At 40.1% G+C, this 23901-nt stretch overlaps 1 protein-coding gene across 4 annotated transcripts in view; it reads left to right on the top strand.

The window, feature by feature from the left end:
* LOC121951326 (neurexophilin-4) overlaps window positions 1-22678 on the top strand; it is a 137219-nt gene extending 114541 nt beyond the window's left edge. For all 4 annotated transcript variants that reach the window (XM_042497616.2, XM_088088846.1, XM_088088841.1 and 1 more), the window contains one exon: window positions 21278-22678. In XM_042497616.2, coding sequence (XP_042353550.1) covers window positions 21278-22096 — 819 coding nt within the window. In that variant the 3' untranslated portion in view covers window positions 22097-22678. The remainder of the gene's footprint in view (window positions 1-21277) is intronic.
* The last annotated feature ends 1223 nt before the right edge of the window (window positions 22679-23901 follow it).

Here is a 23901-nt window from a genome sequence, read left to right as displayed (position 1 = left end):
TAATGAAAAGAAATTTTTAAAAATTCAAAAATTTAAAAATTTTTAGTGCTTCTTTCAAGGTCTTTGTTTTTGACTTTTCTTTTTTCCCCTGCACATTTTCAGGTAAATTTCCTGCAATTTTAACTCAATTCTTGCCAAAGATATCAGACTGAATTGCTCAGGTTTCAAAGGGTTAATGTTGTTTATGGATAACAATTTAGCCTTGCTGAGTTTGTCTCAGTGTGGTATTCTCTGAATTTTTTTAACCTTCTCCAGGTTGACAATCTAAGTGCTTATATGTAATAACTTTATTATTTGTGATGTTTAAGTCACTGTTGCTATACCTATGAAATGGCGCCCAGGTGGCATCATTGATAATGTACACACGTGACTGAAAAAAAATGTTTCCCACCCACTAACTGTCATCAGACTTGTGTGAAAGTGCTGGAATTGACTTCATAGGTCACTATTCATTTCCTGTGTTTTCTCGCTCATTGTGGATACGCTGCTTCAGCCAAGCTTTTCATCAGCTGTCCCCTGATTTTTAAAGACCCAGACGGTGCAGTGAGCCTTTGCCTCCCCAGGGCCTGAAAACATTCATTTAGATAGTGCCAATATCCAATCTTCCAATACGTTTCTTCTGGACATATCTTTAAGGAAAAAAAACGAGGTAGAGAAATGTATCAGTGTTGATATCCTTTGGTCAGTGACATCACATTTATAAAGGCTGTGTGTGCGTGGACTCTGGTGTGTGCTTCAGTGTGTGTGTGTTTACTGAAGCTATTCCAGTAAAGCATCTAGCCCGGGGACAGAGGAGAGCTGCCCCACACAGTAATTGAACCACAGATCCTGCTGGACTATTAGTCACAAGTCTTGGTCTGTCCAGAGCCTTTTATCGCTGTTGAATCAACACAAGCAGTGTGAATGAGAGAAGGTCAGTAATACAAATGTAGCTATCATAGCAGTGCCACAATTTTACTTTCTATACAAATCTGCTGCTACAAGTTCTCTGCAGAAAAAAAAACTGTTTAATCTTTTAGAAGTCATACCGAGGCAGGATTGGCTGATGTTGCAATGAGATGATAACATTTGTCAGCTATATGAGATTTTACCTTTTTGTGTATACTGAGTCCCCAGATCGACATCTTGGTTCATCTTAAACCTACCTTGCTTGCTGTTATCCTCTGTAATAACGGGTCATTATTAAAATTACAGGTATCGGTAAAGCAGTCGAGGTGATCTGGTTAATCTCTTGGTTTTTTTACTGTGTTCCTAGATCTCTGGACCAGCCAGGATAGTGTCACATCCAATATCTGCTTACTATAGATATATATCGGTATGGTATATGCCAGCTGATAAGTAAGAAAGAAAATGTAGTTTTGAAATGTCAAAGATGCGATTGAGGTAACTTAGAGCAGTGTGTCGACTTCATCGTTTGTCCAGCAGAGAGCCATGACAGCTGTGAAATGTCTTGTTCAGTACATTTCTTGAGCACAATTTTATTAAAATCCAATTAAAAGGATTCTTATGGATCAAGGGTCAAGGGCGTTTTTGTGTTAAAGAAAAAAAAATAAAAGCAGGGTGAGGCTTTTTGGCACAACCTCAGCTACGTCCAAGGATGCCATGGAGAAGGGAAATAAATCAAAAAAAGTTGAAACTCATGCAACAGTATCAGTCACCTGGTCTTACAATACTGGACCCAGTAAAGGGACCTTGGTCTTGCTATAAAGTTCTTTTAAATACTTTGTGTTGCTAAAGTTTCGTTATTCTCAGCAGTGAGTATGATGTTAGTGGGACGGAAATCTGATATGAACTGAAATATGACTGAAATGATTAGTCAATTTATCGATTAGCTGATAAATAATCAGCAATCAATTAATAATTAGATTTGCAGCTCTGAATACTTTCGGATTTGGACTGTTTATTGTTATATAACTATTTCCAGATATTTTATAGACTAAAAGTAGGGCTGGGTGTTGTGGCAAAAAATGATAGAGATATTTTTTTCCAAATATCTTGATATTGTAATAATATTATAAACTTGAGTATTCACAAAATATTTACACAGTGAAATTTTTGAAAAATAATCAGTAATGTGAAAATAATGACCAAGTGGTCAAGCAATTTTATAAAATTACGCCTCTGTATCGTAACACAGCCTTTTAAAAGACAACACTTATATTACATTTACCAAAATCTAAGACCATACTTAGTCACATATCACAATTTCATTATAATACGGATTTATTACCTAGTCCTAACCGAACGACTAATCTCAAAAATAATCTGCAGATTAATCAGTAATTTGAAAGTTCTTAAAAACCATAAAAAACAATAATCATGGTTGCAGCCGTATTTGCATCACTGTCAATTAATTTTTAATTAACTGATTTGAACATTTGAAGAAATTTGAGACACAGAAAATATAACACGTGTATGATGCATGAGACTGTCTGCGGTCAAGGATGATGTTTGGGGGAGTGTTTATGTGCATGTCTGAGTGTTGACAGTGACCAAGTGATCAGCCGCCGGGCAGCACCCTGCAGGTGAGATGACCCGAGCTAAAACAAAGCGGCTGTCCTATCAGGTGGAGAGGGAGAGACAGAGGAACACTGCTGTCCTCTGTAATGTTTCGGCCTGATGGAAAGACAGCAGGCAGGCGGACGGGCGAGCAGCCCGGAGAGATATTGGCCCACTTACACCAGTGGATGGCATGACACAAATAACCGCAGTGGACACGATTGCCAGTGGAAAGAAAATCCTTTGTTTCTCATTTCTGTTCATATCTACTCTGATATTGGGTCTCGGAGTGTGAAACCAGGCCGAATGATGGAAGGACACCGTCTCTGGAGGAGGGCGAGGGAAGAGGAAAGAGAGAGATGGAGGGAGTGTGTGTGAATGAATGAATACTTTGGACAGTTCTGGATGAGCAGAGACGCTGACGGCTTCTCTCATTCTCTCTTTTCGTCCGTTCTGGCTTCGGCCTCTCTCTCAAAATATCATTACTGCTCCATTCGACTCCTCCTCGTCTCCAGAGAGGATTTTTCTATGAAGTCCAGTACACACTAAGCAGTTGTTGGATTGATTAGGTTTCTATACGCCCGCCCCCCATCTTGCGGCTCGTCCTGAGGAACAGAATGAGAGCAGGGCCGCTGGTCAGCACTCTGCTTTTCTGCGTCCAGATGGTGGATGTGAAAGATCCCAGTTAGGGGTCCCAATGCTGTGTCCTTGAAGCCGGGTGATTTATACACTGGCAAAGGCATCCAAAAGGCAGCAGAGGAGAAAACTTGCTATACATTGTGCACTACAATGTGTATGTGTTGTCTTATCTTCATCTATCTTATCTTTTGTGCTATTTTCGGCTCTTTTTAATCAACTTACAGAATTAAAGTGTAGCCAATCCTGTGCTCTCTATGCAAATACCACAGGAACCTTGTCGCTTCAGTAGCAGGTGTGTGTGTTTTCGCATGTGTGCATAACCTTGAAGTGAAAGGGGAACGCCGCCGAGTCCTGTTGCCAGTATCTCTGAGGGGTTTTATTCATTGGCACCTCCCACTGTTTTCTCTCCAATTAACTCTGCCATCAGCCCCGGTGAAGATAGTGTGCCGCGAACCGAAGAGCCTCGTATCCCCTCGCAGGTTTGAGCTTTGCCCTTACGCAGCCCCACTCGGCTTACGCCCCAAACGCACAGAGTGAATCCTTTCGCAGCAGGGAAGCGGTAGATGCGGAAACACTTAGTCTTTTTATCTGTGTCTCATCATCCCATTACATCCAAAATTGGAAGGTGAGACTGGGAGGCCTGGCCTCTGGTAGCAGGATGAAAGGAAAGTGGGAAAGGAAGGACCCAGCGGAGGGATGGAATTAAGGAAGGAGGTATCAGGAGCTCATTGGTGAAAGGTGGATGGATGCAGGAAAAAATGTGAGGGAAAAATGGAAAGATGAGGAAGAAAGAAATCATGAGGAAAAACAGAGGAGTTGTAACTCTTGTCATGTCATAGTCATGTGGGGCTTGAATGAGGAAGAAATGAAAAGACACAGGAAAGAGGGAATAAAGCCAAGAAGGATATAAAGGTAAAAAAGTGAGGATGGAAGGAAAGTAGAGGGGTGAGGTGTGAGAGAATTTAAGGGACAATCAGAAAATCCTGTTCTGGTTATGGATGGATGAAAGGATGGAGAACTGTGGGAGGAGGTAAAGAGGAGGGAGGATGGGTAGATGAGAATATGGATGAAGAGAAAAATAATCAAGAGTTGAATTAAGGAGATGGATGGAAGAAATTAAGGAAAGAGTTATAACTTTGGTGTAGTCATGGATGGGTTGGTAAATGAATGGAAGGCCGAAAGAGATAAAGACAGAAAGTGTAGACAAATCGAGGAAGTTTGTCGGCTGAATTAAAGCAAAAATTCTTAATAGTTTCTCATTTGGGGGTGAGCCAAATCTGTGCAGCCAAGGATGGAGATGTGGGAGGATGCAAGGAAGGAGGAAATAAAGTAGGTAAGTTTGGAGATATGATAAAAATTAAGGACAAAACAAGGAATAGGGGATTAAAGTATTGAGGAGGAAATAAAGAAAAGATGACAAGAGAACGAAAGGGGGATGGATTAGGAAAGGAAGCATCAAGATCTAGTCACAAATGTTAAAGTCATGGATGTTTGAACAGATGAAGACATGGAAGGATGCAAGTGAGGAAATTAATGAAGGAGGAGGAAATTAAAAAAGAAAGGGAAAAATTTAGGTATTGAATACAGATCAGAGATGGTATAAAGGAAGGCCAGAAGGATTAAAAGTATAAGGAAGCACAAGTTTTAATGCCGTCAGTGGATGGAGGAATGAAGGAATAAGGCAAGTCAGGAGGAATAAAGACGGGGGTGAAGCAAGGACTGAGGGATGTAGGATAGATGAGAGATAGGAAATTTGGAAAGGAAACAAGGAATTAAGTTTCAGGATGTGGTCAATATTACAGTAATTGTATGAGTGAGCTGTTGGAGATGGAGAGAAGGAAAAGTGTAGGAAATAGAGGAGGGTGTGCAAGATTGTTGAAGAAAGAGGTTAAGAACTTGTCCTCATGTTAAAGTCATGGATAGTTGGATGAACTACATGGCGGGACGCAACAAAAAGGGAGAAATTTAAGAGAGATCAGAGATGGAATAAAGGAAGGGTGGAGGGATGAATGGAAGAATGGAAAAATCAGTTTAGTAAGGGGGAATAAAGGAAGGGATGAAGCAAGGACAGAGGGATCTAGGATAGATGAGAGAAATTTGGGAAAAGAGAAGCAATTAAGTTTCAGGATGTGTTTAAAATCAGAGTAATTTCGTGAGTGAGTTGTTGGACGGAAATAAATGGATAGAGAGATAGGCGATGAAAGAAGGAATTTGTCACAATGTTAAAGTCAGGGATGGTTAGATAAATAAGAAGGATGCAGGAAAGAGGAAATTAAGGAAGAAAGGGAAGAGTGGAAGAAGTGAAGACTGATCAGAGATTGATTCAAGGAAGGATGTAGGAATTGAGGTGTGAAGGAAGACAAAAACAAAGGCAGATTAAAATGAAATGAAATCGGTTGTAGGCAGTGGGACTGCAGGTGGCTGTAAAAGAAAAAAAAAAAAAGGGAAGCGGATGGAAGGAAAAAGAGCAGGTCTTTATTATGGTGAGTAACTTTGACACGCTCGCGTTGCGCCCAGCGCCAGTCCATCCGTCATCCAGCTCTCCTACTGATGAGCACTGGAAACAAATCTGAGGAAGCCGGGCTTTATTTTGCCGCCTGGGTGACTTGTCGGAGTCGTCACAGGCCCATGTGTCCCTGTATCCCTCCCTAACAGACGTCTCCCAGGCTCAGTTTCTCCCGCTGGGAATCTCTGCCTCTCTTCTCCCTCCTTCTTTCCATCTCGTCTATTCATTATGCAGATAGTTCGTTTTCTTTGCCAGTCCCCTGTGTTTATTTGATTCTTTATTTATCTCAAATGTTTCTGCTGTTTATATGTTTGCGGAGTGAGTGTGTGTGTATATGCACTTGATAAGTTGCGAAACACAGAGGGCATCAATCACTGTCACTTAGCTGCTCAACACGTCGCTCATGCTGCCAGCGCCCGAGTACCCTGCACCTCCTCCGAACCCGCTCAGTCTAACCTTGATGAATTTCTAACTCGTTCCGAATCTATGCGGCATCTACATAAATCTATGAGAGAGAGAGCGTGAGGGAAGAGGAGTGAGTGCAGGGTTGTGGGTGATGAGGACAAGCGCTTTTGTGCTTTTGCAATCTGAGTCAAATATATGTTTACACGTTTACAAATGAGAAATCCAGTAGCGCAACGTCAGTTTTCATATTCCCCCGCGCCCATGGCAGCCAGCCGGGCTGCGGCTCCCTCCGGTAGCAGACTTCTGCAACAGTTATTTAGATGAATGATTAAAGTTAAGGCACAGCCAGCTAGAGTCTCACCACTCTTATTTAAGGAAGAATGGGATGGCTGTCATCTTTTGATGCATTGCCTGCCATACAGCATGCAAACTAGACACCCTCAATCCAACCGGTGCCTCCTCTCGCCCCCCTCATCTTCGACGGGTCCCCAAAGAGTCGCCGTAGGTGATTGATCAGGTGCCATGGCATCACTGGAGACATGCAAGAAGTCTGCCCACCCAGCCAGCTGGGCAAAAACACTCCGGCATGCTGATCTGATGTGATCAGTAAGATAGGAGGAACAAGGGAGGACTCCTGCATGTAGTTGATCTATGGCCACCGAAGTCGGGCTCTTGAGAGTAAAATCTTCTAATGACTTTACAGATAAAGCATACTGCGGTTTCTATTCACTCCCTCCCTTGTCTACCTTCAGCATGCGGCAGAGAGAGATGTAAGAGAAGCCGTGAGACTTACGCTTTGTTTTCACACTTCTGTTTGGCGACTTTTTAAAAAAAAAAACTGTAGGGTAGCGATGACAAAACACTTAAAATAGTACCGGTGCCTGAACAGTGCCTTAACTGACACTTTTTCCCCAAAATAAAGCACAAAACCTGGTCAATGATGTGAAAAAAAACTTATTCCATCAGCAAATCTGAACCAAAATTGAACAATATACTACCTCTTAACAGTTTAAAGTATACTTAAATATGTAAACACGATCAAAAATTAACACTCACCAAGCACCAAATTTTGTTTGGCAAATAAATCTCAGAAGGCTGTTTGCCACACTGGCAGGTGACTTTTTGTACCAAAATTGTAGCATAATATTGAAAATAAGTATGCTGAGGGTCTCTACGGCGTTAATTATGTAATTTATGGTTGCACTGCTTCTGTCCTCTGCTGTCTGTCTTTGTCAGAGACGAGGTTGACACCACAGTAACAGGGATGTAAATTCAGTTATCTATACTTGAATGGCCATAGACGTTAATATCGAGAGAGCATTTTAATTATTACATGCTAAAATCGTAACAATATCCTCTTCATCTCTACACAGGCATTTTTTTTTTAAATTCCATTTAAAAATCAAATCAAGTTGTTATCAGACTCTGTAATATTGTTGTTTAATAGGCCCCGAAGTGCCTCCGTGATCATTTTCAAGTTTTTTTTACCACAGCATGTTTAAATAATTAAATACTAAAGTCATACCAAAAATGCATACATTTTGGCCAGTTAAAATATCCATGTTCAAAATAAACCAAACTATTATCTAGCCACCGGTCTGCTCCAATAAAAAGTAGCAAGGTTTAAATTTAGGCAAGGAAAATACCCCCACAACTTGTAATTTTATTTTCTATTTTATACATTTGAGTTATTTTTAGTTTGTTATATTAGATAAATGTTTTAATTTCTTTGTGTAATCATTAATACTGATGACATTGTGATATTCTACTTGTTCCAAATAATGACCAGTGGAGTTATAAAAGCAAAATGAGCGACCATATCTTCACTGATACACATCATCGCACTCTAACACATTCTGTGCAGTATCGACTTTGCTAGATAGAAGATAGACAGTCAACATTTACAGGTATCAGTGTCTGTGACACCCCAGCATCCCTTTGATGACATACAGCACACCTGCCCCTCACGACACATAGGCCTATTCCGAACGTCACACAGAAAATTGGTATTGGTTTTGATAATTACAGAGCTTTAGTGCAAGAAAATAACATCCAGTCAGACTGAAATTACAGCAGTTGCTCTTGTTGGCAGCAAATTTTTGCAAACCTAAATGTTCAAATACATTTCCTCTTTGGACTTTTGCTGGGTTTGTGAAATAAAAGCTGGGTAACATGCTGCATCTTTAACTGCCTGGAAAATGCGTGGTGGGGTGCTAGGTGTGTCTGCTCTTCAAGAGCAAGGAGGCAGGTTGTGTCTGAGGTTACTTCGTGACCGTAACCAGCATCATATCATAACCTTCTGACCAGAAATCCTGACCGCAGAGCTGATCTTTTTCCAGTCATGGTTTTGTAAGTGTGTTTTAGGCTGAAAACATTGTCCTGTGGACAGATTTAAAGCCCTGGGTAGCCCCGCACTAAAATGATCAACTTCTTTTCCATATTTACCAGAGTGATATTTATGAAAGAATAGAGAGATTTCTACTGGCTGTAATTGTTTCATCCTCTTCACATGGCATGCTGTGAACGCTGCTGCATTTCAAAACCTGAACTCTTTATCGCAGGGTGCAACTGTCGCACCCTGAAAGATAGGCACTCAGGAGCATTTTTGTGTTTTGACGGTGTCGCGGTCACATTAAGCATGCATTATGCTCTTCTACGTAGGAAACAATGGATTTTGGGGCTGAAAATGTGGCATGTGTACAGGCTGTTACATGTCCTTTACCCAAAAAAATGAAGAGAGGAGGACATCTGGACACTTTGACAGAAGTCTGGGCTATTTATTTATATATTATTATTATCATTAACGTTTGTTATTAACTGGCCCATGGCATTTTGCAAAAGTGGCCTCTGGGCAAAGCAAGTTGAGTATTCCTTTTTTCATGCAGTTTTTTGTGCTACATGTATAATTTCTTGGGTATTTTGGATGAGTTTTTTGTCTGATTTGGTGCAGTAATGTCGCTCCACTGCAGATCTCATTGCATCATGGTACCTGGTTGTTTTGCACAATATCTATCCTTCGGTGAGGGCAACATGGCCAGTACCAGTCAGATTTTATGTTTGTGATATTAACATAGTCTGCTGTACCTTGCCACAAGCATCTCTGTGTGTCCTAGGGATGACAGTCCCGCCACAAGGTGTCAGCTGCTGTTTTGCTGTTATGATTATTCCTCATATTGTCTAATATTAACCTTAACTATATAATAACACTGTGGCCTGACTAATCTCCTTAAAGGGTTGTTGCTACATTTTAATTTCATAATTTCTTGGACTGAAGCAGTCTGAAGATTTTGGCCAGGCTGTTGAATTTGGCTTCGTGTTTGCACTGATTTGGCAGCGGCAGTATTGTTGAATGAAAGCTCCCACTCACAACCGATGCCCAGTGTGTTGTAAGCACTGTATGCTTATTTGGCAGTGATTCCTACTCACTGGGTGATTGTTCAGTCCCCTGAGTTAATAATAATAATCCCGCATAGCTTCATAATCCCACCTTGTTGTACAAAAGGCAGTGTTAACAAGAGCAGTATGGTGTGTTAAGGACAGTTAATCTATGTGAGTGTATAATATTACTTTATTCCTTTGTGCTATAGTGGCAGTATTTACTTTGTCACACCTCCCGTTTTTGGTTGTGGCTGCTTCTTTTAAATTAGAGATTCATTATGCTGTGATCCTCGTGTACACTGTGGGTTACAGCTGAGTGTGACAGTTGGCAGGAGTTTGGATTGTAATGCAAATTGAGCGTAAAATGTAACAGCGTTGATCTTAATGTGTAATAGTGAAAGGGTTTGTTAGACTGTGGCAATGTGTTTCCTAATTCAGACTGTGATTGCAACATATCACAGCTGGCAGCATTTTGTGACCTGACGAGATACCAAGAGAAAGAGGGGCGTGTTTTAAGGAATATCTTGAGTTAGAAAAGAGGACTGATACTCATACTCATACTACATATACGGCTACAGTCAGTAGCCAGTTGTCTTAGCCCGGAATTAGGACCGGAAGCAGTTAGCCCATTTTTTGTTGCCACAATGAGGTTGCCAGGTAACCAGCGGAGACTTTAGGAAGTTACTGCTTCTGGCCAAACACGTTTGTGCAATGCTGTTGGTGTTATGATTTTATCAAGATATGCTTTTAATAATGTACCTATATTCTCATATTTTTGACTGTGTTTATTTGATCATTTCTGTGTTTTATTCAAATTCTTTGTAAAACATTTCGGCCATCATTTTTTGTTGTTTTTAAAGGTTTCTAAACATTAACTTGACTTAACATAAACCCCCGTAAATTTACAACTTGCTGTTTTTATATGCTCCTCTATTTTTGTTTGGATTAAACAAATGTGTAACTGTTGTTGTTTTTGTTCTTATAGACTTTTGGTTAGGTGGTAGATTTGCTTTGTAAAGGTAAACGGAGTAGATGAACCCTGTATGGCAGTGATATACTGTCTCCCAACATTTCTGACTTCAAGTCACCTCTCTGCCTTCACTGGATCTCTGTTGCAGACTTTCTTTCATCTCGATGTTTCTCGTGGCTTAATAACTAGTGATGCTGATAGGCATTAAAGAAGTTCAGCTGTCTTGCACAAACAATATTTTCCAAAAGAGAGTCTGAATTTAAGATGCTAATTGATGAAATATGAAACTCTGTAAATAAAAAACATGCAGCAAAACATAAAACGTTTCCAAGTGCCAAAGCAATGCAACAAAAATGAAAAATTGCCTTGAGGGTTTGTTTTTCCACACATGCTGAATTTCCTACAGCCCATCATGTGTTACCTTACACACCACAAAACAGGGATTTCTGCAATATTTTGCAATATTGTCAGTATATAACACTTAAGCTAGCACACAATACCTTTATAGATCCTCTTACGTAGACATCAGATGGCTGTACTGTCTTCTTTCTTTCTTTCTTTCTTTCTTTCTTTCTTTCTTTCTCTCTTTTTCGCTTTCTCGCTTTCTGCCTTTCTGAAATAGTTACAAAATGTTGGCCTATACAGAAGGTACAGATTCCTCTATATGAAACTTTTGCTCATGATCAACCACAAATACTTTTTAGATTTTGCCTACTACATGGGAAAAAGACTTCATCCCTTCTTTAACTAAAAATTATTTCGGAGCTGAGCTGGTCTTCTCGAAACAATATTACTGATATTACTTCTCAAGAAACCTCTGATTATTTTCTATGGGGTGAAGTGATTCTCATTTCTGTCTTATTGCACTCATAATCTCACTGTGTGTCGTATATATATTGTCTTTTTACCTTTTCTCTCTTTCTTTGCACTTTCCCCTCACATTGTCTTACAGACCTCTCTGCTTTCTCTACACTCGTTCTCTTATTCGTTTTCTTCTTCTCCCTTACTGTGTTATCTGTCTCGGCTCCATTTCCTTGCTCCCTGATACTCCCTGACTCAGTAGCTTTCATTTTCATGATAATCCAGCGACACCACTGGACTGCGAAATCGCTTTTACTGCCTTTTCTTTTTCTTCTTTTCCCTCCCTTCCTCTCTCTCTCTCTCTCTCTCTCTCTCTCTCTCTCTCTCTCTCTCCATTTTCCCCCTACTGGTTTATCTTTTTTCCTCCTGGCTTTATTTTGCTTTTTGTAATTAAATGTCATTTTCAGTTCTCCCATATTTTTGGGGGGAACAAGGAAGAAAAGTTTCTTTTTTTATAATATGATCATTGTCAAAACAGAGTGGAGTCACTGCTGAGCCACGGTGCCTCACTGCCGGCACTGAAATATGTTCAAGTCAGCTTCTCTGTCTTATTTGCCTCACAAATTAGTTCTATTATTACAGCAGCAATGAACACTTTGGAACACTTTCATAAATTTATAAAATATCCTAACCAAATGGACATGGGTTCAACTTCTAAAGTGTCTGTTGACAACTTAGACATCCCATTCAGCTCCATGTAGTGGTGGCCGAGACATTCTTTTTTTAAGTCACGTCTGATAAAATTTCCAGGGGGTTCCTGCTATGTTCAGAAGGCAAATCTGATTTGTAATCCCTGGTATGAGACCTGTAGGTCTGCCTTGAGGTGCTACAGGGAGGCACCTTTGATGCTACAACACCTGTAAATGCCCAAAGCACCTCAGCTGGCCTCTTTCAGAACAATGACAACCTGTTCCTCTGGATATTTTGAGTCCTTACCCCTCAGCCCAGAGATGAATTTGGACACCATGCAATGTTCTGGTGGCTTCAACATCTAAATGTGTTTTCTTGATTTGACTAATGGTTGTGGGTGTCCTGCTGCCTGATTTGTCTTGTTCTGCTGTTTCAGACCTATCTGTCTGATGCCAGCATAAGGCTTTCAGATCTTCATGTCTGCTTTTGGGTTCCCACTCTGTCTACCAGAGACTGCCGTCCACACCTATCCACTATTCAGTAGGATTTTGTTGACACTTAGCAGCAGGGTTGGGTGATGTGACTGTATATACCCTGGAGCAGTACAAGCCAGGATTTTAACTCACATTCCTTAATTTGTAGCAAGCTGCCACAATTACAACAACAATCTGACACCACACATTGTTTTTCTAACACTATTGAAATATACTGTGTGGTTATTCATTGCACCACACTCTCGTGCGTCCGGCATACTGTTGTCACCGACTGAGCAGTACAATTTAAATAAAATGTAACCGTTGATTGCGCTGGGTCTAAAAGTTTGCATTCACTCATTCTGCACTCTGCTTCTCCTCTTCAGTCTGATCAGCTCTGATCGGATCACATGACCAGTTATTAGCGCTGTGACTCAAACCCTCATGATGTCCATCCTCTGTCATCAGCTACCGCCACACATAGATTTCAGTTCTGTTGGAAACACTAAAATGTGTCCATTCAGGGCAGGCTATGCATGGATGTATAAATATAACTGTATACAGCATAACTGGGACCATGCCTCTGAGGGCAAACGAAGCCAGCGCACAAGTGCCAAAAACTGCAGTTCCTCTAATGGCCACATGAGGCTGGCTCTAAAACAGGGTAAATTTCCATGGACCCCCATGTTAAAGTGCCAAAGTTTACAGCAGAAATAAACATGTTTACAGCCTGGTACAAAAAACTTTTTTGTCTCTGTTGCTAATTTCAGCATTTGTGACAACTGTGTGAGGGGCATTTTTTTTTAATGAGTCACCTGTTTACATTTCATTGAGGGCCACGATTATGCATATTTATGGGCAGGACAGCTTTAAGTGACGGGATATCTCTAAGGCGTCAATAGCAAGCCTTCAAAATGGCAGTCCACAAACAAATGGGTGAAGACATGGTAGCTATGTCCATTATTTATGCATGGTTGTGATGGCCAAACAAATGTATTCACTGATTTCAGACATCTCTCACACAGTGTAAGTCTATGGAAAAAGTCTTTTTAGACCCAGTGGCATCACTGATGGATCCAGAAGTTGTGTTTACACAGTTTGGCAGTTATGTCAAATTGGCTTCAAAGTCCAGCGCATTTTTCTGGCAGCCTGAGGCCGTAGCAAATCTGGGCTGGATGTCACATGATCATGCGACTCCAGCTGCCTTTGCCGGGTAACATGTTTTTGGCAGACATGGAAGAGGAGAGTAAAGTTGCAAATACAGAAACCTGTAACACTTGAAATTATTCTTCTCAGGATCTTTAAAGCTTTCATTTTATTTTTCAATTCAGTTTTACGATTTTTAGTCTTTTGTTTTTAACTCAAGTGTTGTGTCATACGGGGTAGGTGTTTGTTGTTTTTGGTGGTGTTGGTGGTGGAAGTTCCCAAAAAAAGAGAAAAAAAATTAAACATGATTCAGTACGACAGGGACACTCAACTTGCTTTGCCCGAGGGCCACTTTTGCAAAGTGACAGCAGGCCAGGGGCCGAATAATAAACAAACATTAATAATGAATACATAAATAATTAGCCTGGACCCTTGTCAGGGAGTCTGGGGGATCCTCTTCTGGCACTGTTTTTTGACAAACAATCTCGTTTTTGATGCTTTTTATGTACAGGAGCACCTTATTTACATTCAAAATACAAAAAAAAGTATTTTCATTGTGAATTTGAAAATGGACAGGGCGCCACCCAGCACCCTATCCGTGTTAGTTGAATCCTCAGGTCTGTGGCCATTGTTTCTCCCAGCTTTCTTCTACGAATTTATACTGTTCAGCTTCTGGATCAAAGCCCGCACAGGGACTATGGAGCATGTGCAGAGCGCCTAGGCCAGTTCAGGCCTATACATGAAAAAGCATTATCTATTTGTGTCTGACCTTGAGAAATTTGACTTGGTTCAATTTCAGTCAGACTTACATGTTTACGAGTATTTTAAAAGTCAAGTGTTTGTCTGACTTAAACAATAATCAAACTTTTTCTGACATCCTGTAAATATGCTGACTGTTAATGTTAATATTATTCTGTTAAAATGGCATTACATTTGGTAAATAGTGCGTTATGACTTGTTTTGGAGTCAAAACTCAAAAGTTTAGGAACTTGACTCTTGTTTGACTTGTCTTGACTTGAGACTCATCAGTCTTGACTGAGGGGCAAAGACTTAAGACTTACTGGTGACCTGCAAGACAGTGACTTGGTCCCACCTCAGGGTAAACCTGAAAAAAATGTGAAAGTGATTTCTGTTTTTTACCACAACAAGGAGTAAAGAAGTAGAAACAGAGAGTCAAAAAAACTATCAGTAGCTGGCATCAGAGCTTGTGGTTTGTAGTGCAGTGGGAGTGGAACTGTACATTTGACTCTTCTCTGTGACAGCAGATCAATGCAGCCTAGAGCACAGATAGAAATGAATTGATTGTCACCAATAAAACTCCAATTAAACAAAGAAACAAGCCTTGGAGAGAGCTCTGAGACAAGCAACTCTCATTCTCTCATCAGTCCTCCGGGGGGGAAGGATGAGAGGGCGGGAGGCAAGAGATGGAGTTGGTTGGATTTGTGCAGGGGAGCCAGCCAGCGAGGTCCATTTCCTCTGAATACTATCAAGGAGGTGTGGAAGTTATGGATGAAGGTGAGAGAGAGCCGATGGAGGATCAGATAGCCGATATACAGAGAAAGAACGGGAGAGCAGAGGTGCTGCCATTGATCCAAAGCTTCCTTAATGATGAAAAGAGATCTTAATTGTGGTGGCATGTGATATATCAGGTTTCAGCAGTCAATTCTGGCGCTCATCTGACCTTCTCTTATTAAATAAGTTGGTGCGAAGCTCTTTACCACACAGTCTATCCTTCACTTTCTCTCCTAAACCCTTCTCTATCTGCCAGAATGTGCGTCTTCTCTGTCTGTCACTCACCCTGAGCTACACTCATAATCTCCTCATTGAACAATCCCTACATTTCATTCCTGCGTGTACTTCCAGGTAGGTTATAGGCCTCCCATCTAAGCAGCAACTTAAGATGCTTTTTTGCCCATATGAACCTCCAAATGAAGTTATGGATGATTAATGTTACCCATTCCTAGAAAATGTACAAGATCCCCTTACTCTCCCCTCCCCTCATCTCACTTCTCCGCTAATAACATTTTCTTCACTATCTCCCTCTATCTCCCGTGCTCTGTAATCTGATTGTTCTTTCTATGATTGTGCTGTTATTGAGTTGCCTGTATCATACATATGTATAAGTCCACCACGATGCTTATTCCATCATCTGCTGTGATTTCCTCCAGCATCCTACCAAACAGGAATCTCATCACTAAATGGGGCAAACACTAATGTCATGTTGACATGAGTAAAGATTAAATATCGGGGGAAGTTCACAGGTTGGGAGCTGCAAATTGACATAAGAGGGAACCTATAACATCCCCCTTAATCAAGTTTCTCAGACCTTTACATTGAGTATTTTCTTGTTTTCTTGTCTTGCACATTCCTGAGATTAAAAGAGTTTTTTTTACTTGATAGTTAGTTGGTGCACCACTTTGTTCCAAACTGATATATCTAAACAGCTGTTAGATGGATTTTGATTCAGTTTTGTCCAGATATTCACGGTCCCCGCAGGATGAATCCAGATGACTTTCATGATCCTCTGATGACTGGTGCTACCACAAGGCTCACTTTTGTGGCTTTGAGTGAAATGTCTACAACTATTGGATGGATTGCCATGAAATTTAGTGCAAACCATAGACTTTATATAAATATGGACGGCATGACAGCTCCCCCAAAGTGAAGCCTTCCTCCTTATATATAAAGATGAATATAGTATGTATTTATACTTATTCCTACTGCTTTTTAAATATAGATCCAGATATGGATCCAGAATATAGATTAGATTTTTTTTAATAGAATTTATTAATTGAGTTCATTTTATATGATATCATCTATTTCAATCGTTATTTTGGTTTGTTTTCATAATTTTTCTTTTGTTTATTGTAAAAAAAAATATCAAGCATATCAAATGAAGCCAAAATATCGCCATGTGGTGGCTGAGATATAGGTCGTAAACCCCGCCCCCTTTATGTTATCTCATGAGACATGGACCAAACAAAAAAAAAATCTAAGCAGGCATTTGATGGTTTTTGTTTGTTCAAGTATTTGTTTTTCTGAAAAGTTTGTTTTTGATTGCTTATTTGATGCTACATAAAGGGGGTGTGACAACATGATTGACAGCTGTGATTAACTCGTTAACGACTTAACTAATTAACGACTGGGCTGGACGGGTGTTTTGGTAGGACTTCGATACCTTGGCTCAGTCCCAGGTTACTACTGTGCAGACTTTGGCTTCAGTGACGTCACCAGCACAAGATGGCAGTGCTCATATCTGAGATATTTTGGCTTTATTTTTTTTACAGTTGGAGGAAATGTAGACACCTTCTCCATTTTTATATGCAGTCTGGTTCAAACATTTATGTCCCCTTCAGTATGAATTGCAATAACTATTATCATACCTCACTTTTTAGATAGAGCCATTGTGAACTTTCGGTTTGTGACAAATTCTTGCAGAACTAATGACATTTCCATCAACCTGAAGTGTATTTTGTGTTAGGTGAAAACTGAATAATGTTATCATGGTAACATGAAAAAAATAAAGGTAAATATTAACTTTGTTAGCATGCAGATTAGAGATATTGACAGGTCCAAAATTATGAACCCAAACCCTAAAAGACCTGCCAAAGATATTACAGACCCAGTAATTGAATTATGCTGATGTTTAGTAACATTTCAGATATCTATTTTTATTTTGTTGTGTTGTCACTTATTTTAGGTTTTGGGTTATCCCACTATAATTACAAAATGTACTTAACTATTGATGGACGGTTAAAATATTATGGCAAGTGCTTGTAGCTATCATTTATTATCCTTGCTTAAATTCAAACAAAATGTGATGTGCATCTCCCAACTGGTTATTATTGCAGATCCTCTGATTCCTATACAAGCGACCAAGCAGTGACCTCTGGGATTCTGATGCCACCCCTTCTGACCCGAAATTATATAGAGCCTTTCTGTAATTTTTGTTTTCATGCAGTTGATGCTGTATGTTGTACTTAAAGTTTTTTATTCTTGATTTTAACATATATGTCTCACCAAAATCAGATACAGGATCAGTGTCAAATATACACAGACGCCTGATAATAAACCTCTAGATTTTTTTTTAATATTTTAACAGACTATTAAACATAGTGAACAAACATAAATACAGCAGAGGTGACTTATTATTAATCCAGCTCTTCCCAGAATTACAGCAGATTTAGATTATTACTATGTAAACAAAAGTACGTGCGTGTTTCGGTATTCCTTATCATATGATCATGGTTTTCATTTTCTTAACGTGTGACTGATGAATTACAATTGGTACTCAAATTTCTTTCAGCTGTAACCTACAAGCCTCTCTAGTTTAGTTTCTTAGTGTGTAAATACAGTGTATCTGCTGTGTGCCTGTTTGTGTGTGTGTGTGTGTGTGTGTGTGTGTGTGTGTGTGTGTGTGCGTGCGTGCGTGCGTGCGTGCGCGTGCGTGCGTGCGTGCACCTGTGTGTATTTAGCTTCAGCACCTCTTCATCACCCCAGCAACATCCCTCTGGCTATTGCTCTAAAACTTACTTCTCACTCATTGTAACCTAACTGAACAGAAGCTGAGGAGGAAGAAAAGCGTAAAGCTGTATTTTTCAAACCGTCAATCTCTCGCTGGTTGCGGCAGCCTGATGTGACCTTATAGCAAACATCCGCTGTTTTGCAAAAAGTCTATAGCTTATGGATTTCACGTCAGGAGAAAATATCTGATATTTCTTCTAACAAATCCTCACCCTTTAAATGGATTTACTGTCCAGCACAAAAAAATATTTCATATTTATGCTAATAAAAAGCCCATCTATTCGTTGCTTTCTGTTGGCATTTTATTACTTTTCGTGCCACAGAAGAAGAGGCCCTTTCTCCATACTCATCTTTTTTCACTCAATCGATGTTTGTTAAAGTTGCTGACTGTGTACTGCGCCCCCCCCTCCACCCCTCCTCAGAAAGACCTGACCTCAGACCCCATCATAAAATCATTTCTTAGCGTCATACAGTTGACCCTGAAGGTTAGGTTGAGGTTCCTAGCGTGATGTTGCCACTGAAGATGGTTAAGGATTATGATGATGGTGCTAGTTTGAGCTCTGTGCCATCAGCAAGAGAAATGATTAGGACTGCACCAGCAGAGTGTTAGCCTGACAGATGGCAACACATGGAGCTAGCTGACAGCACTGCTGACAGCGCATTCACAGGAAGTCCCCATCTTGCATGCACTGTATACACTGTTTGTTGCTGCATGTATTCTGGTGTTTTTTCCGCCATCAACTGTATTCCTACCTGTCAACGTTGGCTCACATCACTGATTCACCAGCTTAAAAATTGCAAGACCACTGCACAGGCTTCCTGTCATGGTACCAAAGGGAGTCGAGGTGTGTTAAAAATCTTCAGCAGGTCATTATCCCAGTCACTGGTCATTTATCAACACCTGTCTTTTTTGGTAATTCATTCCTCCAGTGGTCAATAAACTTTCAGTTATTTTCCCCTCAATCAATCTACTTAGAAATCAGCTCTGCGGGCATGTTAATGAATGGCCAACAGACATAGATACATTAATTGAATGACTGAATACATTAGGAGGTGTATTGAGCGCTGCACTGTTGCCTCTGCGAATAGCAATATGGAGTTATTATTAGGTTCAATGATTGATGAAAGATGAGGAGCGCTTTGGCACAAACCTGTCGGTTCCACTGCCCTGGATAGGAATGAAGGGAGAGGGAAACTGTCCGTGCATGAGAAGACACAAAGATCTGATCCTGTGCTTGTTTTGAGATGCCATTTTCATTTTTTGCTTTGGTTTGTTTATCCAGCAGAACAGTTTAAAACTCTATCCAAATGCATCCTCAGGGGAAGCACATGTAACCCCTCCGAATAGCTGTAAAATTTGCGCTGTCACTTCATGACAGCTACGAGCTTGAAGTTTGCATGCGTGCTCGAGTGTGTGTGTGTGTGTGTGTGTGTGTGTGTGTGTGTGTGTGTGTGTGTGTGCTGTGTTTTAAAGTGTGTACATACATGCATATGGATGGGAGCTTGGCAGTGATGTGATTGATGAGACATGAAAGAGAGCAGGGGGAAGATTTCCAGTCAATCAGCCCAGTGAATAACCACCTAGGCTGTGGATTAAAGGCAGAAAGCTGTCTGAACTAACAAAGGCTCACATCCATTACCTTACATGCAGAGTTGTTTTTCTCTCCAGAGCAACACTGACAACAAAATTAAAGTGTGTTAACAAAAATAGATGGTTTTGTTTTCTTGAATTTGAAGAGATGAAACGTTGCAACATCTAACAACTTGAATGCTCGCGGAAATAAAAATCATGTGAGGTAAAAAGATCTCTGCAGAAGAGTGACCTATACAGCACTTACCATTATGATAATGTGTGTAAAATGAAATTGGACATAATGGAATTTTTCTCTGTATATTAGATTTTGTCCAGACTGTTTCAAGATTGAATCCAATGTAAATTTCTGAATAATTAACATCTCTGATCTTTTCAGCGTGGCTTAGAGGTAAAGAGGCCAAACAAGATCCAGTTGAAGGTTGCTGGTTCAACTTTCAGTATATTCAGTGCATTTAGGCAACAGAAAGGGGGCTCGTTTTACGTCTGCTGTATGGTGCTCACTATTTTATGTTTCGTGCCTTTGACAGAGGTGTAGAACTGCTCAAAGCCGCCTCAGGTCGCTCCGCTCAAATCACACACCGTTGTTTCAGTTTCCTTTTGAAAGTACTTTGTAAACTCCATTGTCGAGTCAGCAATGGCCAGTCTTTGAGGGAAAAAAAGTGTATGTGTAATACATAAATCCAGTCTATGTCAGGCATGCTTCGGGGTCGTGGTCAGCAGATGATAGGGCAATGCTTTAAATTTTTTCAAAATCCGCTCTGCACTGCATCCAGAATCTTTCTGCTCACACTCAAACTCCAGAGTTATTACACTTCTGTTTTTCTTTTTTTTCAATTCTCTTTAGTTTCAGTCACTTTCCAGAGTGGATTTCCTTGTTTAAGTTTAGTTTTTATTTGTTTTAGTATTAGGTTTAGTTCATTTTTTGTCATTGGGGGCATTTGTCAAGGGCAAGATTTAAGAAGTTTAAAATAGGTATCACAATACAAACATGGTTACTTGTAAAGATCTCAATCTCTCTCTCTTAATGTGAAGACAAATTTGAACAAACTGACAGACTAAAACTAAAAAAAAGTAAAAATTATAATGTTAGTTCATTTAGTAAGAACACAATATCATTACAGTTAACTTTCATTTTTTCTTCTAAATTTTACTTTTTACTTTAATTTCAGTTAACTAAAGTTTTTTTTTTTAGTTTTTGTTAGGTTAGTTTAGTTCATTTTTAGTTAACTGTTATAATCTTGCTTGACTCATAGGCTCTAAACCCAACTGGGCCAAATTCCCGGCAGATCGGTTGTTTTTTGTCGTTTTACCAAGTGATCAATTTCCCAAACAATCAGCAATTTGTTTTTTGGACACTCAGATGTATTTCTGGCGTGTCAGAAACAGCTTGGGCACTTCTGCTCTTTTGATTTCCCACAGGGCTGTTGTCAAAAAAGATCTCTAAAATGTAGCAAGATCATTTTAATATTAATGGGGATGTATTTTACAAGCTGTTGCTCACTGTAGTCTTGATAAAAACATAGACATGCTAAGTTTTGTTTCATGATGCTTTTGACATTCTCTTATATATAATAATATGTGAAAATTCAAATTAAATAGCCATTGTCCTTTTGTAACGAAACATTTTCTCCTTTCTGTTTTTTTTCCTCCAGGTCCAAGGGTTGGAGAAGCAGGTGGAGTTCTCAGACCTGCGCCCAGTGGGGTCGGTGATGAAGACTCTTCCATACGGCATGGGTGGAGGTGCAGTGGGAGGAACGACAGGGGGAGTGGTTAAGCCACCATACCAAACACGTATCTTCTCCACCTCCATCGACCAGACACCCATGAAATCCAAGCCGCCCACCTACAGTTTCTTCAACCCGTACGACACAGCCCGAAACCAGTCCCTGCTCCTGGACCAGACAGGATACCGCTCTAAGCGCAAGCCCTCGCTAAAAACAGCCATGAAGACCAAGAAGATCTTCGGCTGGGGAGACTTCTACTTCAACGTCAAGACCATGAAGTTCAGCCTGTTGGTGACGGGGAAGATCGTGGACCACATCAACGGGACGTTCACCGTTTACTTCCGCCACAACTCGTCCAGCCTGGGAAATGTCTCGGTCAGTATCGTGCCGCCGACCAAAGTGGTGGAGTTTGAGGTACTCCAGCAACAGCAGCTGCACCCTCACACCCAGCAGGACATCCAGATCCAAGAGACCCAGCAGTCCACCATCGACCCCAAAGAGACAAAGACCTTTAACTGTCGGGTAGAGTACGAGAAAACCAACAGATCCAAGAAGCCCAAACCCTGCCTGTACGATCCTTCTCAGACCTGCTTCACAGAGCACACCCAGTCCCACGCCGCCTGGCTGTGCGCCAAACCCTTCAAGGTGATCTGCATCTTCATCTCTTTCTTCAGCATCGACTACAAGCTGGTTCAAAAAGTGTGTCCGGACTACAACTTCCAAAGTGAGCACCCTTACTTTGGATAAAGAAAGTGAGGCTGAACTGCAAAGAGGAAAAAAAAAAAAGAGACAATGTTAATGACCATGATGATGATTATAATGATGGGAATCATAGTCATATTGATTACGATGAAGAAGCAGGGGACAGTTTTTTTGCCTCTAAACTGCTGTGAATTGTGGATTTAAATCAAGTATAATCAGAGTTATGGATGGTTAGGATATGGCTGATTTCTCTGACTTATTTTCCAACTTTGTATTCGTTAACTTCTGTTTTTATTTGCTTTTTTCTGTAAATAATGTACTCAACCTCAGCACACTTATTGTTTTTAGATATTTGTTTCTCAGTGTTATTACTTTTTGCAGTTGGAGAATTCGGTTGAAAACAGCTGGAGTCAGTATTATGCCCTCGGAGTACAAAGGGAGCCTCTGAGGCGGCTGTGCTGTGCCATCACTGTATGGCAGACGTAATGTTATGGTAGACTGACTGTTAATCATCCTCTCAGCTCTACGTTTCTAACCCTGGATATAAGAGAGTTATATGTATGAGAAATGCTATGCTGGATATGCATACAATATACTGTATGAAAAAGCACATTAAAATCTCTTTAAACTGTCTTTCACTGGGTGAATGTTTTCGTTCGGAGCACAAGCTGTGCAGCATGTTATCTAACTCAGCGAGGACACTATTACAAATTAAGTTATATTTCACTCTGATTGGGAATTCATGCCCAAGCTTTCTGTGAAGATATGTCATTTTAATTTTCTGAAACATATTGAAGGGAAGGATTGAATTCTAACTTGAAAACCAACCGTGAAACATTCTTAAGATGATGATAGTGTTTGACTCCTTTTGAGGGAGTGGGTATGTACAATAATTGAATCCGAGGGAGGTTTCTGATATAATGTTTAATTACATTTACCCTGAAACTGAAGGGAAAAATAACTATTGTACTGAGGTACTATGACTGACAGATTTGTATTTGTTTGATTGTGCCAGCAAAGGAAGTATTGCACATCCGAGCAAGCGTTTTTCAGCTGCACAGGTGGCTTCCTCACAATTTATTGACTGCTGTATTACTGCTGCCAATCTCAACTACCTAATAATAGGGAAGAGCGCGGTCAGTTAGGACATTTTTATATCGACCTGAAGAAAACGTCTATTACTCACAGACTACTTGAACAGTAATAAAAATAGTTTAATCCCTGAACAGATACAGGCGTCTGATAACGATTTATTAAGCAGTGGTGGATACCATCTAAGAGCTATACTTGAGTAAAAGTACAGATTTCTTACCAGAAACTGACTTGGGTAGAAGTTGGTAACCTATCAGAATATCACTTTAGTAAAAGTCTAAAAGTATCTGATGTTTATTGTACTTAAGTATCAAAATTAATTTTGTTATGTTAAATACATATAGGCTAAATATTTAAAGTAAATGTACACATAAATGCTGTTGATACAAACAAGCAATCAGAATTGTGAGAATTATGAAGTTTATGTCTTTGTAGCATACATCACCTTAGAAATTAAGCTTCATTACACAGATTAAAAAAAAAAAAATCCAGTTTCCTCCCCTTTCATTCTTTCAATTACCTGTGGGTACCAACAAAAGTTCAAACTGCTAACATTAGCACAAACTGTTTGGCCAGAAAATCAGCCTTCAAACAATATATTTTGTGTGTGTGTGTGTGTGTGTGTGTGTGTGTGTGTGTGTGTGTGTGTTTGGTTTGACTAAAACAGTATGGTAACATTTTTCTTACACGCCATAGAATTTAAAACATAAAAGTTGAGGAATAGCTAGAGAGAGTTTAAGGTTGAAAGTGAGGTGTTT

The sequence above is a fragment of the Plectropomus leopardus genome, chromosome 2 (genome assembly GCF_026936395.1).
Source record: "Plectropomus leopardus strain MGB_pleo_1.0 chromosome 2, ASM2693639v1, whole genome shotgun sequence".
NCBI lineage: Eukaryota > Metazoa > Chordata > Actinopteri > Perciformes > Serranidae > Plectropomus > Plectropomus leopardus.
The sequence above is the reverse complement of the archived record's forward strand: the minus strand, read 5'-3'. Positions and strand labels throughout refer to the sequence as shown.